General features: G+C 62.8%; 1 protein-coding gene across 4 annotated transcripts; it reads left to right on the top strand.

The window, feature by feature from the left end:
- The first annotated feature begins 296 nt into the window (after positions 1-296).
- Positions 297-20456, top strand: ARRB1 (arrestin beta 1). Of its 4 annotated transcripts, XM_068419055.1 has the most exons (16): positions 297-757; positions 10662-10692; positions 11293-11353; positions 11643-11687; positions 12635-12831; positions 13119-13178; positions 13301-13368; positions 15431-15566; positions 15653-15737; positions 15844-15916; positions 16694-16831; positions 17042-17125; positions 17340-17363; positions 17857-17927; positions 18624-18675; positions 19245-20456. In XM_068419055.1, the coding sequence occupies exons 1-16, from the start codon at positions 738-740 to the stop codon at positions 19354-19356; spliced, it is 1257 nt and encodes a 418-aa protein (XP_068275156.1). In that variant the 5' UTR covers positions 297-737; the 3' UTR covers positions 19357-20456. The 4 variants fall into 4 exon arrangements, with proteins under 4 accessions (XP_068275156.1, XP_068275165.1, XP_068275149.1 ...); XM_068419064.1 differs by lacking the exon at positions 17340-17363; XM_068419048.1 differs by lacking the exons at positions 297-757; positions 10662-10692; positions 11293-11353; ... (2 more) ...; positions 13119-13178; positions 13301-13368 and having other exon boundaries at positions 13379-15566.
- The last annotated feature ends 2369 nt before the right edge of the window (positions 20457-22825 follow it).

Genomic DNA, 22825 nt, shown 5'->3' with positions numbered 1-22825 from the left:
GTAGGGGATGGGACCCCTCGGGGTGGTGTGTGCACACGGGGGGGTGCCCGTGTGCCCGTGCCCGCGGCTGCACGCGCGCCCGCCCGCCCGCGGGGGCGCCCCTCCCCGCTCCGGTCCCTCCCGGTCCCCGCGCGCGCGCGCAGGGCGGTGCACACACCCCCCCCCCTCCCCGCCCCGTCCCCCTCCCGTGTCCCCTCCCGTGTCCCCCCCCCCCCCTCCCCCGCCCCGGGTAGCCCCGCGCGTGCCGCCCCCCTCCCCCCCCCCCCGCCCCGGGGCCGCACCGCTCGGGGGCGGGCGGAGGCGGCGGCAGCGCCCGCACCGGGGCCGGGCCGAGCCGGGCCGAGCGCTTCCGAGCCTTACGGAGCTCTACCGAGCCGGACCGAACCATACGGAGCCATACGGAGCTGTACCGAGCCGTACCGGGCGGCACCGAGCCGTACCGGGCCGTACCGAGCCATACGGAGCCGTACCGGAGCCGTACCGAGCCATACGGAGCCGTACGGAGCTTTACCGAGCCGTACCGGGCCGTACCGAGCCATACGGAGCCGTACAGAGCTGTACCGAGCCGTACCGGGCCACACGGAGCCATACGGGACCGTACCGAGCCGTACCGGGCCGTACCGGACCGTACCGAGCCCCCCGCCCCCCCGCCGCCGCCTCTCCGCCCCCCCCGGCCAGTAATTTTCCAAGCCCCGGTCGGCGCTTCCCGGCGGAGCTGCCCGCGGAGCGGCGGGGCCATGGGAGACAAAGGCACCCGGTGAGTGGGGCGGGGGGTCCGGGGGGGGGGGGGACAACGGGGCACCCCGGGGGTGACAGCCCCCCGGGATGGCGCGGGGGGCGGGGGGGGGGGCGGAACGCCTCCGCTGCCCGTGTCAGCGCTGCCTGGCCCCGGCCGCAACATCTGGCCACAGCTGGCCGGGGTGGGGGGGTGGGGGGGGTCCCCTGGGTCCCCACCGGGGTCCCCTCCCTGCTGGGAGGGTCTGCAGGGGGACGGGGGGACGCGGAGGCTGGGGGAGAGGGTCCTGCCTGCACCCTGCCTGCACCCTGCCCGCACCCTGCCTGCACCCTGCCTGCACCCTCCCTGCACCCTGCCCGCACCCTGCCCGCACCCTGCCCGCACCCTGCCTGCACCCTGCCTGCACCCTCCCTCCACGCTCCCTGCACCCTGCCTGCACCCTCCCTGCACCCTGCCCGCACCCTGCCTGCACCCTGCCTGCACCCTCCCTGCACCCTGCCTGCACCCTGCCTGCCTGCACCCTGCCTGCACCCTCCCTGCACCCTGCCTGCCTGCACCCTGCCTGCACCCTCCCTGCACCCTGCCTGCACCCTGCCTGCACCCTGCCTGCCTGCACCCTGCCTGCACCCTCCCCGCACCCCTGTCTGCACCCTCCCTGCCTGCACCCTGCCTGCACCCTCCCTGCACCCTGCCCGCACCCTCCCTGCACCCCTGCCCGCACCCTGCCTGCACCCTGTCTGCACCCTCCCCGCACCCTGCCTGCCTGCACCCTGCCTGCACCCTGCCCGCACCCTGGTTTGGGTGGGAGCCCGGAGCGACCCCCAGGAGCCAGGCCCTGGTCCCCACCCCATGGCATTCGGGGGGTTTTAGGGTGCACGTGCCAGGCCCGGTGGCGCGGGGACCACGATGGCACGCGACGCCTCGGTCCCGGGGGAGCCGCCACCATGGCTGTCATCCTCCGGGGACCCCTGGGGGATGGGGGACCCTCCGGCCGCCCTGGGCGCGGGGTGAACCATGGACCCACCGAGGTGCCCACCCCGGGAAGGGGCTTTGGGATTTCGGGAGGGCACGGTGACCCGCGTGGGCCGATGCATTGGGGGTCTGGGGGTGCCATGGGTGACATCCCGTCATGGGCATTGCCCTCCCCTTGGTCCCCCCCATGGCACCTGGGTGTGAGGACCGAGGCGCTCGGGTGCAGCCGATGCCACCGCCGTGCCCCATGGCAGGAGAGGAGGATGAGGGTGGAGGGGTCCGGCCTTGCTTTGGCAGAACCTTCCAGAAACGCTGCAGCATTTTGGGGTGGCAGGGTGGGATTTGGGGGGGGCTCCTGCTGACCCCCCCAGCACTGGGTGCCGGACGGGCTGCCTGGGTGCTGCTGCCCTGGCCGACAGCACCCACATCCCCCCGGCTCAGCATCCCAAAGCTCCGAGGGGGTTCGATTTACCACCAATTTACCCCAAAACCATCATTTCTGCCAGCTCCTCCGGTGCCAGCGTGGTGCCACCCCCCTTTTCTTGGAGTCCCCAACGTCTGTGGGTGACGTGGTTTGTGCCACGAGGTTTGGGGTCACCCTGCTGGGTGCTCAGCGCGGGGGAACCCTGAGCGTGGGGTGCTGGAGCCGTCCCCGCGGTGGGTGGCATGCTGGGGGGCACCGTGCCACTGAGCCCCCCTTGAAGCCCCGCGCTGGGTGGCCAGCGGGATGCTGGGCTGGTGGCCCGTGGTTTGAGCCACGGCGAAGGGTGGTTTCCCAATGGTCAAGGCTGGAGCTGGGGGACACCGTGGTGGTCCTGGCATGGCAGAGCCCACCCCGCTTGGCACCGGGCACCCCTCAGCACCCTTCCCCTGGGCGCTGTGGTCCCATCCTGCCCCTCTGCCCCGCATATCCCCCCGGCTGGATGTCTGCGGGGAAGAGAAGGAGCCCTGGAAGGTGGCTGGGGAGGGGACACTCCTGCTTCCTGGCTACTCTTTGGAGAACAAACTCGGGTGATAAGAGCAGGATCCAGACACATCCCGGCTCCCCCTGCCAAGGCGCTTCCTTGCCAAGGAAACCGGCAACACTCCGACCCGGCTGGGGGGTGCGGCTGCCAGGCCGGGCAGGGGATGCGGGATGCAGCGGGGATGCAATGGGGATACAACGGGGATACAATGGGGATACAACCGGGATGCAATGGGGATGCAATGGGGATGCAACGGGGATACAATGGGGATGCAATGGGGATGCAACGGGGATACAATGGGGATGCAGCGGGGATGCAGCGGGGATGCAGCAAGGATGCAACAGGGATACAATGGGGATGCAACAGGGATGCAATGGGGATGCAGTGGGGATGCAATGGGGATACAACATGGATACAACGGGGATGCAGAGGGGATGCAACAGGGATAAAACGGGGATCCAACAGGAATCCAGCAGGGATGCAATGGGGATGCAACACGGATGCATTGGGGATGCAACAGGGATACAAGGGGGATGCAATGGGGATGCAACAGAGATACCACAGGGATGCAATGGGGATGCAACGGGGATGCAATGGGGATGCAATGGGGATGCAACGGGGATGCAATGGGGATGCAGCGGGGATGCAGTGGGGATGCAATGAAGATACAACAGGGATACAACGAGGATACAACAGGGATCCACGGGGGATGCAGTGGGGATGTAATGGGGATGCAGTGGTGATGCAGCGAGGATGCAGCGGGGATGCAATGGGCATACAACAGGGATACAACGGGGATATGACGGATATGACAGGGATCCACAGGGGATGCAATAGAGATGCAACGGGGATGCAACAGGGATGCAATGGGGATGCAATGGGGATGCAACAGGGATGCAGTGGGGATGCAGTGGGGATGCAACGGGGATGCAATGGGGATGCAGTGGGGATGCAATGGGGATGCAATGGGGATGCAGTGGGGATGCAATGGGGATACAACATGGATACAATGGGGATGCAGAGGGGATGCAACAGGGATAAAACGGGGATGCAACAGGGATAAAACTGGGATCCAACAGGAATCCAGCAGGGATGCAATGGGGATGCAACACGGATGCATTGGGGATGCAACAGGGATACAAGGGGGATGCAATGGGGATGCAACGGAGATACCACAGGGATGCAATGGGAATGCAATGGGGATGCAACGGGGATGCAATGGGGATGCAATGGGGATGCAGCGGGGATGCAGTGGGGATGCAATGAAGATACAACAGGGATACAACGAGGATACAACAGGGATCCACGGGGGATGCAGTGGGGATGTAATGGGGATGCAGTGGTGATGCAGCGAGGATGCAGCGGGGATGCAATGGGGATACAACAGGGATACAACAGGGATATGACAGGGATACGACAGGGATCCACGGGGGATGCAATAGAGATGCAACGGGGATGCAACGGGGATACAAGGGGGATGCAATGGGGATGCAACGGAGATACCACAGGGATGCAACGGGGATGCAACGGGGATGCAGTGGGGATGCAACTGGGATACAGTGGGGATGCAGCGGGGATGCAGCGGGGATGCAGTGCGGATGCAACGGGGATGCAGTGGGGATGCAGTGGGGATGCAGTGGAGATACAACAGGGATACAAAAGGGATACAATGGGGATGAAGCAGGGATGCAATGGGGATGCAACGGGGATACAATGGGGATACAACAGGGATGCAATGGGGATGCAATGGGGATGCAGCGGGTATGCAGCGGGGATGCAGTGGGGATGCAGTGGGGATACAACAGGGATGCAATGGGGATGCAACTAGGATGCAGTGGGGATGCAATGCGGATGCAACAGGGATGCAGTGGGGATGCAGCGGGGATGAATGGGGATGCAGGATGCTGCATTGGGCCTGTGGGATGCTCTTGCTTTGGGATCCCTGGCACGGCGCTCCAGGCTCCTCCCGGCACGGCTGGCACGGAGCCACCGGCCGCCGCCGCGGGGTTCTGCCGGAGCTGTGTGATGTGGTCGCTGGCGACTCCGTTATCCCCAGAGGTCCCTTCTAACGAGGCGCTGGCTAATTAGACCTGCCCGCCAGCCCCATTAGCGTGAAAACCCCCGGCTCCTCCACGCCAAGTTCAAAGGCGATCGATGGCGTTGCCGTCAGACCCCGCTCCGACGCGCCGGGGGGAATCAAACCCGCATAAATCTTCCCCACCAAGAGATCACACGGACCCGCTCGATTGTCACCCGTGAAATAACGCGATCGTTACCCCGGCCCTGTGCCTAACGAGCTCATTAAGGGAGCGGATCGATGATAGGGTGGGCAGAGGAGCAGGCAGTGTGCCAGCGGGGCTTGGGGGGCATCGGGGCTGCCAGCCCATGGCGTGGGGGCACTTGGGGTTGGCAACGGAGCAGGCAGCGTGCCAGGGGGGTTTGGGGGGCACCGGGGCTGCCAGCCCATGGCGTGGGGGCCCTTGGGGTTGGCAACCAACGTTGGTGGTGGCTTCCTGCCTCGTGTCTCCGGCGTTTCGACACCAGGAAGGGCTGGAGGGGGAGGGCAGGCTCCGCGCTTCCTCCTCGCTCGCTCCGGATCCGGCAGCGGTGGCGGGGAGAGGGTCCCCCCCCTGGCACCAAGGGAGAGAGGCCACCGTGTCCCCGTGTGCCCCTTCCCCGCCATCGTGTCCCCACGTGCCCCTTCCCCGCTCCCGTGGGGGCTTTCGGGCAGAGCTGGCTGCTGGGATGTGCACCCATATTTTGGGCCAGCCTGGTCTCCTGCACCCATAGCCATGGGGCCATGCAGGTCTTGGGCTCTGTGGGGCTCCTGCACCCATGGTGTGGGGCTCTGTGGGGCTCCTGCACCCATAGTGTGGGTCCAGCCCAGGCTCCTGCACCCATAGCCATGGTGCCATGTGGGTCTTGGGCTCTGTGGGGCTCCTGCACCCATAGCATGGGTCCAACCCAGTCTCCTGCACCCATAAAGTGGGTCCAGCCCAGGCTCCTGCACCCATAGCCATGGGGCCATGTGGGTCTTGGGCTCTGTGGGGCTCCTGCACCCATAACATGGGGCTCTGCAGGGCTCCTGCACCCATAGTGTGGGACTAAGCAGGACTCCTGCACCCATATTTTGGGCCAGCCTGATCTCCTGCACCCATAGCCATGGGGCCATGTGGGTCTCGGGCTCTGTGGGGCTCTACACCCATAACGTGGGGCTGCGCAGGGCTTCTGCACCCATATTTTGGGCCAGTCCAGGCTCCTGCGCCCATAGCATGGGCTCATGTGGGTCTTGGGCTCTGTGGGGCTCCTGCACCCATAACATGGGGCTCTGTAGGGCTCCTGCACCCATAGTGTGGGTCCAGCCCAGGCTCCTGCACCCATCGCCATGGGGCCATGTGGGTCTTGGGCTCTGTGGGGCTCCTGCACCCATCATGTGGGGCCAAGCAGGACTCCTGCACCCATATTATGGGCCAGCCTGATCTCCTGCACCCATAGCCATGGGGCCATGTGGGTCTTGGGCTCTGTGGGGCTTCTGCACCCATAATGTGGGGCTGTGCAGGACTCCTGCACCCATGGTGTGGGGCTCTGTGGGGCTCCTGCACCCATCATGTGGGGCTCCTGCACCCATAACCATGGGGCCATGTGGGTCTCAGGCTCTGTGGGGCTCTACACCCATAACATGGGGCTCTGCAGGACTCCTGCACCCATGGTGTGGGGCTCTGTGGGCCTCCTGCACTCATAGCGTGGGTCCAACCCAGGTTCCTGCACCCATAGCCATGGGGCCATGTGGGTCTCAGGCTCTGTGGGACTCCCGCACCCATAATGTGGGGCCAAGCAGGACTCCTGCACCCATATTATGGGCCAGCCCAGGCTCCTGCACCCATAGCGTGGGCTCATGTGGGTCTTGGGCTCTGTAGGGCTCCTGCACCCATGGTATGGGGCTCTGGGGAGCTCCTGCACCCATAGCGTGGGCTCATGTGGGTCTTGGGCTCTGTGGGTCTCCTGCACCCATAATGTGGGGCCAAGCAGGACTCCTGCACCCATATTATGGGCCAGCCCAGGCTCCTGCACCCATAGCCATGGTGCCATGTGGGTCTTGGGCTCTGTGGGGCTTCTGCACCCATAATGTGGGGCTGTGCAGGACTCCTGCACCCATGGTGTGGGGCTCTGTGGGGCTCCTGCACCCATCAGGTGGGGCTCCTGCACCCATAGCCATGGGGCCATGTGGGTCTCAGGCTCTGTGGGGCTCTACACCCATAATGTGGGGCTGCGCAGGGCTTCTGCACCCATATTTTGGGTCAGTCCAGGCTCCTGCACCCATAGCATGGGCTCATGTGGGTCTTGGGCTCTGTAGGGCTCCTGCACCCATGGTATGGGGCTCTGGGGGGCTCCTGCACCCATAGCGTGGGCTCATGTGGGTCTCGGGCTCTGTGGGGCTCCCGCACCCATCATGTGGGTCCAGCCCAGGCTCCTGCACCCATCGCCATGGGGCCATGCCCCAATCCTGCCCCATAGCGTGGGGCTGCGGTGGGGCTCGTGCCACCGGTGTGGGGCCACGGCGAGCGGGTGCTGGGGCGGCGCGGGGAGCGATGGTTCCCTGCTCGGCGCCCGCCATCGATCTCGCCTTCACCCGGCCTCATTAGCGGGTTCGTTAGCGTGACGAGGGCCGGGCAGGAGCCAGCGTCCCCAGGGGGGGTCCTGGCAGCCTCCATCCTTTGCCCGTGGTCCCCGGAGCTTCCCAGCACGGCTCGGGGTCAGGATGCGGCACACCGAGCCCTCTCCGGGGTCTCCCCTGGGTGCTGGTCCCCGGGGTGGGTGACATGGGGTGACAGGCTGGCAGAGGAGCATCCCACCCGTGGGAAAGCTCTGCCATCTCACCTGGGGACATGGGGATGCAGGGACGTGGGGACATGGGGATGCAGGGATGTGGGGTCACCCCAGCATCGGTGTGAGCGTGAGGGTCACGCCTGTACGTGGGCACGGGGGTGAGGGTCACCCTGGCATGTGGGCACGGGGGTGAGGGTCACCCCAGCATAGGGGTGAGGGTGGCCCTGGCATGCAGGCACAGGGACAAGGGACACCCCAGTGCACGCAGCAGGTCCATGGATGCTCCTGCCGAGGACATGGGACCAACCCACCTGCACTTGGCCATGCGAGGACCCTCCTGGCGTGTCCCCACGTGTCCCCTGGCACGGGGCCCGTGGCTGCCCGGTGTGTCCCACCCCATTGCCACCGTTACGGTCCCCAGGGACAGGAGCGCCCTGGGGACAGGAGCACCCTGGCCTCTCCTCGCCTCTCCGGTGGCTTTGGGGTCCATCCCTGCGCCCCACATCCCGTGGGGCAGAGGTGATGGTGGGGACCGTCACCCCACAGCCACGGCGGGTGCCAGCATCCCGGGGTGGGGGGTCATCCCTTGGGGTGTCCCCGTCCTGGGTGATGTGTCCCCGTGGTCCCACGCTGCTGCCAGCTCCCCGGGCACCCGCAGGGCTCGTTCCTGTCCCCATCCTGGGGGAGCTGCCGTGCCACGATGGCACAGCCTCACCCCAACCCCCTTTTTAATATCCGTGTGTGCGGCGCAAACCTGAGTTTTAATTTACTTTCAACTAATGACAAACAAATTAAAGCCATAAATCAAGAGGACGGTGCTGGAAGGTGGCTGGGTGCTGGGATGTGGCTCTGCTGCCTGCAGGCTTTGGGCTGGTGCCCATCGTGGTGGTGTCAGGGTGCGTGCCCCATGGGTGCCCATCTGAGGAACGGCTGAGGGAGCTGGGGTTGTTTAGCCTGGAGAAGAGGAGGCTCAGAGGTGACCTTAGTGCAGTCTACAACTACCTGAAGGGAGGGTGTAGTGGAGTGGGAGTCGGCCTCTTCTCCCAGGCAACCAGCGATAGGACAAGAGGACACAGCCTCAGGCTTGGCCAGGGGAGGGTCAGGTTGGACATGAGGAAGCATTTCTTCTCAGCAAGGGTCATTAGCCATTGGAAGGGGCTGCCCAGGGAGGTGGTGGAGTCACCATCTCTGGAGGGGTTTAAGAAAAGACTGGACATGGCACTTAGTGCCCTGGTCTAGTTGCCATGGTGGTGTCAGGGCAATGGTTGGACTCGATGAGCCCAGAGGTCTCTTCCAACCTCATTGATTCTGTGATTCTGGGGCCTTTGCACGGCACCTTGCGCAGCAGGGCCTTTGTGTGACACCTTGCATGGCGCCTTGAATGTCAGGGCCTTCACATGGTGCCTTGCAGTGCAGGGCCTTTGTGTGGCACCTCGCACAGCACCTTGCACGACAGGGCCTTTGCACAGCGCCTTGGATGACATCTTGTATGGCAGGCCCTTTGCATGGGCACCTTGCACAGCAGAGCCTTTGTGTGGCACCTTACACGGCATCTTGTGTGGTACTGTGAACGGCAGGGCCTTTGTGTGGCATCTTGCATGGCATCTTTCACGGCACCTTGTATGGCAGGGCCTCTGCAGGGCACCTTGCACAGTGGGGCCTTTGTGTGACACCTCACACAGCACCTCGCACGGCACCTTGCACGACAGGGCCTTTGCACAGTGCCTTGGACGGCATCTTGTATGGCATGGCCTTTGTGTGGCACCTTGCACAGCAGGGCCTTTGCATGGGCACCTTGTACTACATCTTGTACGGCACCTTGTATGTCAGGGCCTTTGTGTGGCACCTTGCATGGCCTCTTGTGCAGCACTTGCACGACAGGGCCTTTGCGTGGCACCTCTCACAGCTTCTTGTATGGCAGGGCCTTTGCATGGGCACCTTGCACAGCACCTTGCACGGCACCTTGAATGTCAGGGCCTTCGCATGGTGCCTTGCACGGCAGGGCCTTTGTGTGGCACCTCGCACGGCTTCTTGTGTGGCAGGGCCTTTGCATGGATACCTTGCACAGCACCTTGCATGCAGGGCCTTGCATGGCACCCTGCACGGCAGGGCTTTTGTGTGGCACCTTGCACAGTAGGGCCTTTGCACGGCACCTTGTACTACACCTTGCACAGCACCTTGCACGGCACCTTGTATGCAGGGCCTTTGCACTGCACCTTGCACGACATCTTCCATGCAGGGCCTTGCATGGCACCGTGCATGGTAGGGCCTTTGTGTGGCACCTTGCACAGGATCTTACACCGCACCTTGCACAGTGGGGCCTTTGCATGGCACCTTGTACTACACCTTGCACAGCACCTCGCAAGGCACTTTGAATGTCAGGGCCTTTGCATGGTGCCTTGCAGAGCAGGGCCTTTGCGTGGCACCTTGCACAGGATCTTACACCGCACCTGGCACAGTGGGGCCTTTGCATGGCACCTTGTATGTCAGGGCCTTTGCATGGCATCTCACACGGCTTCTTGTGTGGCAGGGCCTTTGCATGGCACCTTGCATGGCAGGGCCTTTGCACCTCACCTTGCACAACATCTTGCATGCAGGGCCTTGCATGGCACCATGCACGGCAGGGCCTTTGTGTGGCACCTTGTACTACACCTTGTACTACACCGTGCACGGCACCTTGCACGGCACCTTGTATGGCAGGGCCTTTGCATGGGCACCTTGCATGGCACCTTGCACAGAACCACAGAATCACAGACTGGTTTGGGTGGGAAGGGACCTTAAAGCCCATCCAGTTCCAACCCCCTGCCATGGGCAGGGACACCTTCCACCAGACCAGGTTGCTCCCAGCCCCATCCAACGTGGCCTTGAACACTGCCAGGGAGGGGGCAGCCACAGCTTCTCTGGGCAACCTGGGCCAGGCTCTCACCACCCTCACAGCCAAGAATTTAGGGTTCAGTACAGACCCTCGCCCAGCCCCACCGCAACCCCCCCCGGGAGGTAAACTGAGGCACGGGGCTGGGGCTGCCGAGCACTACATGGTCACATGGGGTCAGGTGCCATCACCCAACCTGGTGCCGCCCTGGTGTGATGCGAACGCGTCCCGTAGCACCCATGGGTGCCCCCCAGCCGCTAACCCCCCCCCCCGCTTTGCTCTTTTGCAGGGTGTTTAAGAAAGCCAGTCCCAACGGGAAGGTAAGCGGGGGGCTGGTGGCTCCCCGGGGAGGTGGGGGGTGACCTGGTGCTTCCTGGGGTGACCCCCCACCAGATCCTGTGAGCAGAGCCAGGGTGGGGGGGACAGGCACGTACCCAGACCCCAAAGATGCCCCACAAGGATGCCTGAGCATCCTGCCAAGCTGGCAGGAAGGGAAACTGAGGCACGGGAGGGTTGGGGGGGGTTGCCTAAGGTCAGGGGGGTCAGTTGGTGGCGGAGTTGCCAGGGCTTGGAGCTGGTGTCCCCTCCAGTGTCCCCCTGGGATGATGCTCCTGCTGTGCTCCGTGCCTCAGTTTCCCCATCAGGAGAAAGCTGGGACGGTGACGCCACGGGGACAAGCCCATGAGGTCCCAGCTGGGGCTTCACCTGCACCCAAATGTCCCCACATGCCAAGTACCTCCAGATGCCACCAGGTCTGGGGACATCTGGATGGCTTCCAGGCATTGCCTGGGGCTGGGGGTGCCACCAGCTTGTGGGTGCCACAGGGACGGGGTGGGACGTGGGGACTGTGGGGGTGATGGGACCCCAGGACCCCCCACCCTGAGCTCTGGGCACCCGTGACACCCCGTCCCTCCCCACAGCTCACCGTCTACCTGGGCAAGAGGGACTTCGTGGACCACATCGACGTGGTGGACCCCGTGGGTACGTGGGGTGGGGACCTCCCGTGGGTGGGGGACGCACCGGGGTGGGCTGGGGTCCCTTGAGCCCCCCCTTCCCCGTGTCTTTGTCCCTCTCCTGCCACTGTGTCACCCCCCAGCAGCTCTGGGGCGATGCCTCTATATGTCACACGTCCCCCCCCAACCCTGCTGGCGTGTCCCCTTGACCCTGCCAGCGTGTCCCCCCCCAGCCCCTCCAGTGTCCCCCCCCAACCCTGCCGTGTCCCCCCTGTCCCTGCCGGCGTGTCCCCTGACCCTGCGGTGTTCCCTCGCAGACGGAGTGGTGCTGGTGGACCCCGAGTACCTGAAGGAGAGAAAAGGTAATGGCTCCCCTCGGGACCCTCGTGCCTGGGGCCACGGAGGTGGCACCACCAGAGGGGACAACTGGTGTCCCTGTGAAGTCCTGCCCTGGCGTTGGCATCTCTGGGCCCTCAGGTGGCATTTTCCAGCCCCCTGTCCCCATGGCGGGTGCCCTGTCCTGTGGTGGGCACCCCAAGACACATCTGGCTGGTCCCCGGGCTGTGTCCCCATCTCCCCACCATGGCACCTCCTGGGAGCCACCACCGCATCCCAGTGTTGGTGGGACTGGGATGAGCCATGATGCCACCATACCATGATGCCATCATGCCATGGTGTCACCATGCCATGATGCCACCACACCATGATACCACTGCACCGTGATGCCACCACACCATGATGCCACCACACCACAATGCCACCATGCCATGATGTCATTGCCCCATGATACCACCATGCTATGATGTCACCACACCGTGATGACACCACACCATGATGCCACCACACCATGATGCCACCGTACCATGATGTCACCACACCGTGATGCCATCACACCATGATGCCACCACACCATGATACCATCATGATGCCACCACACCATGATGCCACAACACCATGATGCCACCATGCCATGATGTCACCATCCCATGATACCATCACACCATGATGTGGTGATGCCACCACATGCCATGATACCACCACGCCATGACACCACCACACCATGATGTGACCATGCCATGACACCACCATGCCATAATGTCACCACACCATGATGCCATCACACCATGATGTGGTGATGCCACCACATGCCATGATACCACCACGCCATGACACCACCACACCATGATGTGACCATGCCATGATACCACCACACCACGACACCACCACACCATGACACCACCACGCCATGACGCCACCACGCCGTGATGCCACCCTACCACCCACCTCCACCCCTTGTCACCCTCTCCAGTCTTCGTGACGTTGACCTGCGCCTTCCGCTACGGCCGCGAGGACCTGGACGTGCTGGGGCTGACCTTCCGCAAGGACCTCTTCGTGGCCAACGCCCAGGCCTTCCCCCCGGTCCCTGAGGAGAAGAAGCCCCTGACGCGGCTGCAGGAGCGGCTGATCAAGAAGCTGGGCGAGCATGCCTACCCCTTCACCTTCGAGGTAGGGTGACAGCTCCTGGGCGCTCTTCCCTTGCCACCAAGGGGATGGTGACACCTCCCTGGGGACATTGGGGTCCCCTCCGGCCCTGTAGGGTCATGGTTGGAGGTGAGCTGCTGCCACCCATGATGAAGATGTAGCTTCTGTTGGTGGATCTCAACTGAGGCACGGGGTGGGTGTTGGCGCAGGGGGTCCATGCCCTGAGCAGGACCCGTGATGCTGTGGGTCTCCGAGGGTCTCCAACCCCCAGGGATGGGGGTCCTGCTCCTGACCCCCCTTTTCCTCTTCAGATCCCCCCCAACCTGCCTTGCTCCGTCACGCTGCAGCCGGGTCCAGAGGACACGGGGAAGGTAAGGTCCACCTGTCCTTGTGGCCACCAGGCAGTGGTGACCGGCCATTGGTTGGGGTCACCCCTTTGGGGGGGTGCAAAGGGGTTTCTCTGCCTCCTTCTCTGCCCCCTCCTGGTCTCCAGGCCTGCGGTGTGGACTATGAGGTCAAAGCTTTCTGTGCGGAGAACCTGGAGGAGAAGATCCACAAGAGGTGAGCAGAGAGGATCCATCCAGCCCAGGTGGGAGCAGCAGCAGCAGGGTGCTGGCAGGGGCTGTGACCCAGCAGTGGGGAAGGGGCACCCCGGTGTGCTACCCACAGGGGGTGAGATGGGGCTGGGATGGAGGTGTCCTCCAGGATGGGGCTGGGATGGAGATGTCCTCCATGATGTGGCTGGGATGGAGGTGTCCTCCAGGATGGGGCTGGGATGGAGATGTCCTCCAGGATGGGGCTGGGATGGAGATATCCTCCACGATGGGGCTAGGGCAGAGATGTTTGCTAGGCTGGAGCTGGGATGATCACGTTCACCAGGATGGAGCTGGGATGGAGATGTTCTCCAGGCTGGGGCTGGGATGGAGGTATCCTCTAGGTTGGGGCTGAGATGGAGATGTCCTCCAGGTTGGGGCTGGGATGGAGATGTCCTCTAGGCTGGGGCAGAGGTGTCCCTTAGGGTAGGAATGGAGATGTCGTCCAGGCTGGAGTTGGGATGATGATGTTTACCAGGATGGAACTGGGACGGAGATGTTCTTCAGGCTGGGGCTGGGATGGAGATGTCCTCTAGGTTGTGGCTGAGATGGAGACATCCTCCAGGCTGGGGCTGGGACGGAGATGTCCTCCAGGATGGGCCTGGGATGGAGATGTCCTCTAGGTTGGGGCTGGGATGGAGATGTCCTCTAGGTTGGGGCTGGGATGGAGATGTCCTCCAGGCTGGGGCAGAGGTGTCCCTTAGGGTAGGAATGGAGATGTCATCCAGGCTGGAGTTGGGATGATGATGTTACCAGGATGGAACTGGGACGGAGATGTTCTCCAGGATGGGGCTGGGATGGAGATGTCCTCCATGATGGGGCTGGGATGGAGATGTCCTCTAGGTTGGGGCTGGGATGGAGATGTCCTCTAGGTTGGGGCTGGGATGGAGATGTCCTCCAGGCTGGGGCAGAGGTGTCCCTTAGGGGTAGGAATGGAGATGTCGTCCAGGCTGGAGTTGGGATGATGATGTTCACCAGGATGGAACTGGGACGGAGATGTTCTCCAGGATGGGGCTGGGATGGAGATGTCCTCCATGATGGGGCTGGGACGGAGATGTCCTCTAGGCTGGGGCTGAGATGGAGATGTCCTCCATGATGGGGCTGGGATGGAGATGTCCTCTAGGTTGGGGCTGAGATGGAGATGTCCTCCAGGCTGGGGCTGGGATGGAGATGTCCTCCATGATGGGGCTGGGATGGAGATGTCCCCTAGGTTGGGGCTGGGATGGAGATGTCCCCTAGGTTGGGGCTGGGATGGAGATATCCTCCAGGCTGGGGCTGGGATGGAGGTGTCCTCCAGGCTGGGGCAGAGGTGTCCCTTAGGGTAGGAATGGAGATGTCATCCAGGCTGGAGTTGGGATGATGATGTTCACCAGGATGGAACTGGGACGGAGATGTTCTCCAGGCTGGGGCTGGGACGGAGATGTCCTCTAGGTTGGGGCTGGGATGGAGACATCCTCCAGGCTGGGGCTGGGACGGAGATGTCCTCCAGGATGGGGCTGGGATGGAGATGTCCTCTAGGTTGGGGCTGGGATGGAGATGTTCTCAAGGCTGGCCTGGGATAGAGATGTCCTCCAGGCTGGGGCTGGGACGGAGATGTCCTCCAGGATGGGGCTGGGATGGAGATGTCCTCCAGGCTGGGGCTGGGATGGAGATGTTCCCCGGGGCAGGGACAGAGACATTCTCCAGGCTGGAGCTGGGATGAAGATGCTTTCCAGGGTAGGGATGGGTGAGACAAGATCTAGGGCTTGGGCTGGAGACATCCACCACTGCGCTGCAGGCAAGGAGCCCAGCCCTGCCGTGACACGGGGCCACGCAGGCAGCCTGGCACGGCCGTGGGGCTGCCCCGTGGCAACCCAGGTGAGGTGGGCATCCAGCCCGGACCTCCCATGCCATCCTCCTCCTGACCCAGCAGGCCAGAAGAAAAGAGGGATTTGCCCCCAAAACGGGCCAAGAGAGAGAGGGCAGCGGGTGGGCAGAGCTGCCTGCAGGCAGCGGGACGCCTGGGCTCTCCTCTCGCCGTCTCCCCGCAGGAACTCGGTGCGCCTGGTCATCCGTAAGGTCCAGTACGCACCAGAGCGCCCCGGCCCCCAGCCCATGGCCGAGACCACCCGGCAGTTCCTCATGTCCGACAAACCGCTGCACCTCGAGGCGTCCCTGGACAAGGAGGTGGGTGAGGACTGAGGAGGGGACACCGGGGTATGACCCCAGCGAGGACAGGGACCTCACCGTCCCCCCTCCTTGGCTCCCTGCAGATCTACTACCACGGAGAACCCATCAGCGTCAACGTCCATGTCACCAACAACACCAACAAGACGGTGAAGAAGATCAAAATCTCAGGTGAGGAGCGTGGCCAGGTGAGGAGCGTGGCTTCGCACCCCCCGGCTGCCGTCCCCGTCCCCACGGGGACCCTCCCTCACCCCCCTCTCGCCACCTCTCGCCCCAGTGCGCCAGTACGCTGACATCTGCCTCTTCAACACCGCCCAGTACAAGTGCCCGGTGGCCGTGGAGGACGCCGAGTGAGTATCTGCTGCTCGGGGACATCACAAGGGGCCCCGGGGACCTCGGAGGAGCCTTGGAGGACTCCTGCCCCAACACAGCCCCCAATGCCTTCAAAGCAGTGGGATGTTGGGTTTGGCAAGCGGGTCCTGGTGGGAGGAGTGGGGAGATGGAGACCCTTTTTTCGATGGCATTGTGAGGGACATCACCCTCCATGTCCCCCTGGCCAGAGATGAACTCCAGGCTGTGGCAGGGACAGAGATGTCTGCTGCATTGGGTCGGGAGTTGAGATGGAGATGTTCACCAGGCTGGGATGGGATGGAGATGCCTGGGCTGGGACTGGAGTTGGGATGGAGATGTTCACCAGGGTGGGATGGAGATGGAGATGTCTGGGCTGGGTCTGGAGTTGGGATGGAGATGTTCACCAGGGTGGGATGGAGATGGAGATGTCTGGGCTGGGTCTGGAGTTGGGATGGAGATGTTCACCAGGGTGGGATGGAGATGGAGATGTCTGGGCTGGGTCTGGAGTTGGGATGGAGATGTTCACCTGGCTGGGGCTGGGGTGGTGATGTCTGGGCTGGATCTGGAGTTGGGATGGATATGTCCTCCAGGCTGGGATGGGATGGAGATGCCTGGGCTTGGTTTGGAGTTGGGATGGATATGTCCTCTAGGCTGGGGCTGGGACAGAGATGTTCCTCAGGCTGGGGCTGGGATGGAGATGTCCAGGGTGGCCCATGGGGTTGTCAGAGATGGGGTGGGGAGCTGTAGCTCTGGCTGATGGTGACTGTCATCCCCAGTGACATGGTGGCCCCGAGTTCAACGTTCTGCAAAGTCTACACCCTGACGCCCTTCCTGGCCAACAACCGGGAGAAGCGGGGGCTGGCGCTGGACGGCAAGCTCAAGCACGAGGACACCAACCTGGCCTCCAGCACCCTGTGAGCCCCTGCGACCACCTTGGGCCTCCTGCTCCCTCTGGCAGCGCGAGGAGGGGCTTGGGGGAGGACCGAGCCCTGGTGGGCATCCAGCTCCTCCTCCAGGGGTGATGCTTGGGGTGGAGGAGACCCGGTGGGGGTACCTTTGGGAGGACGGGGCGGGTGGTCCCCATGGGCATCCCCTGGCTGATCCCCACCTGCTCCTTCCTCCAGGTTAAGAGATGGAGCCAACAAGGAGATCCTGGGCATTATCGTCTCCTACAAGGTGAAGGTGAAGCTGGTGGTGTCACGAGGAGGGTGAGTGTTGGGGACCCCCCGCCATGCTGCACCCCCTCGCTTCCCTTGCTCTCCTCTGGGCTTGGCACCGGCCTCACCGTGTCCCACCCTGGGATGTTGCGTGGTCCCCTCCCGTGGGACTCAGCAGCATGGGGGGGACCCAAGGTGCGTGTGGGGGGATCACACGTCCTCGGGGCACGGTGACTAACGCGTTGTCTCCTCTGACCCACGCCAGCCTGCTGGGAGACCTCGCCTCCAGGTAACGCCCGCGCTGCAGCCCCCCCGGCCCCTCGGTCCCCTCCGCTGCCACCCCCACCCCACATGGTGGCATCTCCATCCTCGGGATGCCACCGCCCTTGGGGTCACCAGCTCACCTGAAGCCAAAAGCTTTCCCCGTCTCCATCCTCACATGGGTCCCCACGGGGACCAGGGCTCCTGGCACCCACCCGTGCCCGCTCCCCATGCCCGGGGGGATGCCAAGGAGGTGGAAGAGGCAGAGCTTGGTCCTACCCCATCCCCTCCTCGTGCCCTCGAGCTGCTGGTGGGGGAATTTGTGCTGATCCCAAACCATGGGGTCAAGCTCCATCAAGAAGCGCGATAGCCATAGAGGGGCTCCACGGAGGATAATACAAGTTTTTGCCCGGCTTTGGGGTCTTCTTGGCAGCTGAAATGTGGGGGGCTGCTGTGCCCCCCCCCAAAATTTGCCCACGAAGCGCAGGCAGCCCCGTGCTTCACCCCAGCGTCTCTTGCAGCGACGTCGCGGTGGAGCTGCCCTTCACGTTGATGCATCCCAAACCCAAAGAGGAACCGGCACACCGGGACGGTGAGTGTGCGACCCCGGGTGTGGGGCAGCCCCGCTTTGGGGTGGTGTTGGGGGGGGGCAGAGGGGTCAGCCCACTCCCCCAGAATCCCACAGAATCAATGAGGTTGGAAGAGCCCTCTGGGCTCATCGAGTCCAACCATTGCCCTGACACCACCATGGCAACTAGACCAGGGCACTAAGTGCCATGTCCAGGCTTTTCTTCAACCCCTCCAGAGATGGTGACTCCACCACCTCCCTGGGCAGCCCCTTCCAATGGCTAATGACCCTTGCTGAGAAGAAATGCTTGGAAAGGAGCTTTTGGTTGGAAAGGACCTTTAAGACCATCGAGTCCAACCCTTAACCCAGCACTGCCAAGGCCACCACTAACCCATGTCCCTCAGCACCACATCTACACGGCTTTTAAACCCCTCTAGAGATGGTGACTCCACCACCTCCCTGAGCATCCCGTTCTAATGACCCTTGCTGAGAAGAAATGCTTCCACCCCACCCGTGCCAGCGCGGCGGCATGGTGGCCAACGGAGATTTTTAGCCCCCATGGAGCCCATGGCAACCCTTTCACGGGGCAGCAAGTCCTGGGGCTAAAACCACGGAGGTGTCCCCATGACCAAACCCTGGGGGGTGGTCTCACCCACATGGTGGGACAGCGGTGACAACCCCGGTGTCTGCAGTGACTAACCCATATTTCCCTCCGTGCAGTTCCAGAGAACGAAGCGCCCATAGATACGAACCTGATAGAGCTCGACACCAAGTAAGAGACCAAAAAAAACCCACCCCATGGGGGTCTGTGTGGGACCACGAGGTGTTGATGGAGGTTTCATGGCACCTCCTAACCCACTAACCCGTGCCGTGCCATGCCGTGGGATGGGCACACGGTGGTTAACCCCACGCACGTAACTCATACCATGTGTCGTGCCCATCTCACCACTCTCCTCCCTCACCATCTCCCTGCGTGGCTCCCCCCACCCCAAGAACCACCCAGGAGAAAACGCCCACCAGGATGGTGCGGTGAGGAGGGGGATGTCCCCGTGGAGTCCCCGGGGATGGGGATGCTGTTGCTGGGATAACTGGTTTTGGGGAGGGTGTTTGCAGGGTTCCACCAACCCAGCCGCTCTCTGTGGGGTTGAGGTCCCCGAGGAGCGGAGCCAAACGGTGTCGATGGCCCTGGTGACACCACGGGCTGCCAACACCTCGCTCAGCGAGGCAACCACTTATTTTGGGGGCTTTTTTTGGGGTAGGGAGCCCAAAATCCCGCACTCCTCGCCCACCCCGTGTCCCCCCCACCCCGGTAAAGCCCCTCTTCCCTCGTGTCTCCGCTAGCGACGACGACATCGTCTTCGAAGACTTCGCCCGCCAGCGACTCAAAGGCATGAAGGACGACAAGGAGGACGAGGAGGAGCGGACCAACTCCCCGCAGCTCAACGACAGATAAGCCAGCAGCCCCCCCCAACCCCGCCAGCTCGCCCCGCGCCACCGCCACCCGCCCGTTCATCCGGCTGCTTCACTTTTATATAACGATTAATTTTGGTTTCTCCCCGTTACCGGGAGCCTACGGCGATAACGGTGGTCACCTTCCAGCCGGGCCACGTTGTCGCTCCTCATCCAGCTGCCAGAGCTGCTGTTCCCCGTGCAGGGCACGGCTGGAGGGGTGCTGGAGGCCAGGGGGGGGCCAGCACCCCTCGCCTTAGCCCCCCACTCCCCGTCCCCCCCCCTCTGCACCCCGAGCCCTTTCCTATGAGCTGCCTCTTTTATGTGTTTTATAAGCCCAGTCTCGACACCAGTTTGCCACGGGGAGGGGGTGCAGCAGAGCGGGGAGGGGGGTCTTTTCTAGGTCGCCTGGCTCATGGGAAAGGGCACCCGCGTGCCTTGGCTTGTCCCCTCCCTTCGCCCACCACCTGTCCCCTCCTGCATGTGTTCCCAAGCCTGGCGTTGTCCCTCGGACCCAGCCCGGCTGCTCCTCGGCAGAGGTTTGATCCAGCACTGGGGTTTGGGGCCATCAAGACGGGTGGGCACCGCTCCCTTGGTCGATGTTGTCCCCCCCATCTGTGCCTGCATGGGGTCAAGCACCTATTTGGGGGACGGGGAACACATTGCCACCCTAACCGGTGTTTCACCACATGCTTGTGCCCCCCGGCATGGCGGTGCCCACCCTGGAGCCATCACACCCCACGGCCCCCCACCAGGGTCTACCAGGGTCTCCCACCACCACCCAACCAACCAAGAGGTCGTTCTCACTATTTATTGTGCCGTTGCGGTCAACGTTGTCACCTGAGAGCAACCCGTGGGGACAGCCCTGTCCCCTCCCAGCGCAGGGGAGGGCGCAGAGCTGAGCCCCCCCTCCTCCCTGCCCCTCGTTATTTTTGGGTGAAGCTGATGGGCAGCGTGGTACTTCTTTTTGTAACGTGGTTCCTTCGTACTGGTCACCCAGACCTGCTCCTTTGGTTTCTCCACCGTATCTGTGATGTTTCTGTGTTCTGTCAAATAAATTATTCTAGTTTATTAAACTGAGGGAAAAAAAAACTAATAAAATACAGTCCCAGCGCCTGGAAGTTTTCTGTTGGCTCAGGACAGGGCAGCTGGCACAGTCCTGGGGTCCTCTACAACATGGCACCCGATTGCGGTGCTGGGGGGGGTACGGAGGCTCTCGCCCCCCTCTCTGCTGCTCTGTCCCACCCCAAACTCATAGAATCACAGAATGGTTTGGGTTGGAAAGGACCTTTAAGGTCATCAAGTCCATCCCTTAACCCAGCACTGCCAAGGCCACCACTAACCCATGGCCCTCAGCACCACATCTACACGGCTTTTAGGACAAGAGGACACAGCCTCAAGCTTGGCCAGGGGAGGGTCAGGTTGGCCATTAGGAAGCATTTCTTCTCAGCAAGGGTCATTAGCCATTGGAAGGGGCTGCCCAGGGAGGTGGTGGAGTCACCATCTCTGGAGGGGTTTAAGAAAAGCCTGGACATGGCACTTAGTGCCATGGTCTAGTTGCCATGGTGGTGTCAGGGCAATGGTTGGACTCGATGAGCCCAGAGGGCTCTTCCAACCTCATTGATTCTGGGATTCTGTGGCATTTTAGCATCGATTTGTGTGGTTTCTGCTGCAGCCCAAAGCTTGCACAGTGCACGCACGCACGTGGACAGTCGGTGTGAGCCGAGGACAGGAGCCAAGCCGGCATTTACCCGCTGTGTCTGTGTCAGCTTGGAAGCCAGGACAAAAGCCAGGTCGTTTGGTGAAACCAGCAGATTTTTGGGTCACCTAGCAGTGGTGCCCAGTTCCATCTGAATATGAGGAGGAACTTCTTTGGTGTGAGGGTGCCAGAGCCCTGGCACAGGCTGCCCAGGGAGGGGGGAGTCTCCTTCTCTGGAGATATTCAAACCCACCTGGACACGGCCCTGCGCAACGTGCTCTGGGTGACCCTGCTTGGGCAGGGGTTGGGCTGGATGATCTCCAGAGGTCCCTTCCCACCCCAGCCACTCTGGGATTCTGTGTAACGAGATACTTGTTAAACGACCAACGTCCAGGCTGCGTCCTGCTGGGGAAGTCCTGGCAGTTGATGCTTTAAGAAGTCGTGCCCTGAAGGCTGGCACTGCAGGGCTCGCTACACCCAGGGGCTGGTGCCCACAAGCCTGAAGGAAGACGGACCATCCTAGTGCTCATCATCAAACCCGGCCTCCTGCAGCAGCCAGCCGTAAAAGCTGAGCTCTCTCCAGCGCTGTGCTGCCGGGCGTTCACACCCGGGGTAGCAGAAGGGAGGAACACCTCCCAGGGCCGATGCCAAGAGCTGGACACCAGCCCTGTGTCGTTGCCACAGCAGCGAGGATGGAGGCCCTGAACCCCCTGCTTCTCCTCTGGAGGATGCAGCAATGCCTGCCCATGTCTGCAGGTGATTCACAGAATCACAGAATCAATGAGGTTGGAAGAGCCCTCTGGGCTCATCGAGTCCAACCATTGCCCTGACACCACCATGGCAACTAGACCAGGGCACTAAGTGCCATGGCCAGGCTTTTCTTCAACCCCTCCAGAGATGGTGACTCCACCACCTCCCTGGGCAGCCCCTTCCAATGGCTAATGACCCTTGCTGAGAAGAAATGCTTCCTAATGTCCAACCTGAACCTCCCCTGGCCAAGCTTGAGGCTGTGTCCCCTTGTCCTATCGCTGGTTGCCCGGGAGAAGAGGCCGACTCCCACTTCACTACAACCTCCCTTCAGGTAGTTGTAGACTGCACTAAGGTCACCTCTGAGCCTCCTCTTCTCCAGGCTAAACACCCCCAGCTCCCTCAGCCGTTCCTCGGAGGTCAGACCCTCCAGACCCTTCCCCAGCTTGGTCGCCCTCCTCTGCACTCGCTCCAACACCTCAACATCTCTCCTGAAGTGTGGGGCCCAGAACCAAGACCAGCGCCGCACTGGTGGGCAGCCCAGGAGGGTGGAGATGTCCGTGGAGCAGCATCACGGCAGCTCCAGGGCTGGACCACCCCGCCTTGGCGTGCAGGCAGCGAGGAGCCGATGCTGCAGTGAGCTTCACACCCCCCCAGGAGCAGGAGGAGCCAGGGCTGGTGATGAGCCAAGGATCCCCCCTGTTTCTGAGCCTGAATTGGGGGACAGCCCCTCAGGGAAGGGAGGAGAAGCCCAGAGCACAGCTTGCTCTGGCCACCATCCACAGCACCATTCTGGATCCTCTCCCTGCCAGGAAACATCTCTCCAGCCCTGCACGTCCAGCTGCGATACCTTGCCCTGGGGTTAAACCAGAGAGGAAAGCTCTGTGGGCAGCTTGCCTCAGTGAAGACAGGGCTCCTGGAGGAACTTTCCGTGGTCCCATGGAGAGCAGAGGTTGGACACATCCACGCCCAACGCAGCTGTGAGCTGCCCCTTGCCAACTGATGCTGTGGAGGAGGAGAGACCATC

Source organism: Nyctibius grandis, chromosome 2, assembly GCF_013368605.1.
Source record: "Nyctibius grandis isolate bNycGra1 chromosome 2, bNycGra1.pri, whole genome shotgun sequence".
Lineage (NCBI taxonomy): Eukaryota > Metazoa > Chordata > Aves > Nyctibiiformes > Nyctibiidae > Nyctibius > Nyctibius grandis.
This window is presented reverse-complemented; position numbering and strand designations above follow the sequence as displayed.

Excerpts from the sequence above, each read along its gene's own strand:
- ARRB1 (XM_068419048.1), top strand. The coding sequence starts at position 14,931 with ATGGAGATGTTCTCAAGGCTGGCCTGGGATAGAGATGTCCTCCAGGCT. Across the intron at positions 15,567-15,652 it reads AGGCGTCCCTGGACAAGGAG|ATCTACTACCACGGAGAACC; the intron begins GTGGGTGAGGAC and ends GGCTCCCTGCAG. Across the intron at positions 17,928-18,623 it reads GGAACCGGCACACCGGGACG|TTCCAGAGAACGAAGCGCCC; the intron begins GTGAGTGTGCGA and ends CCCTCCGTGCAG.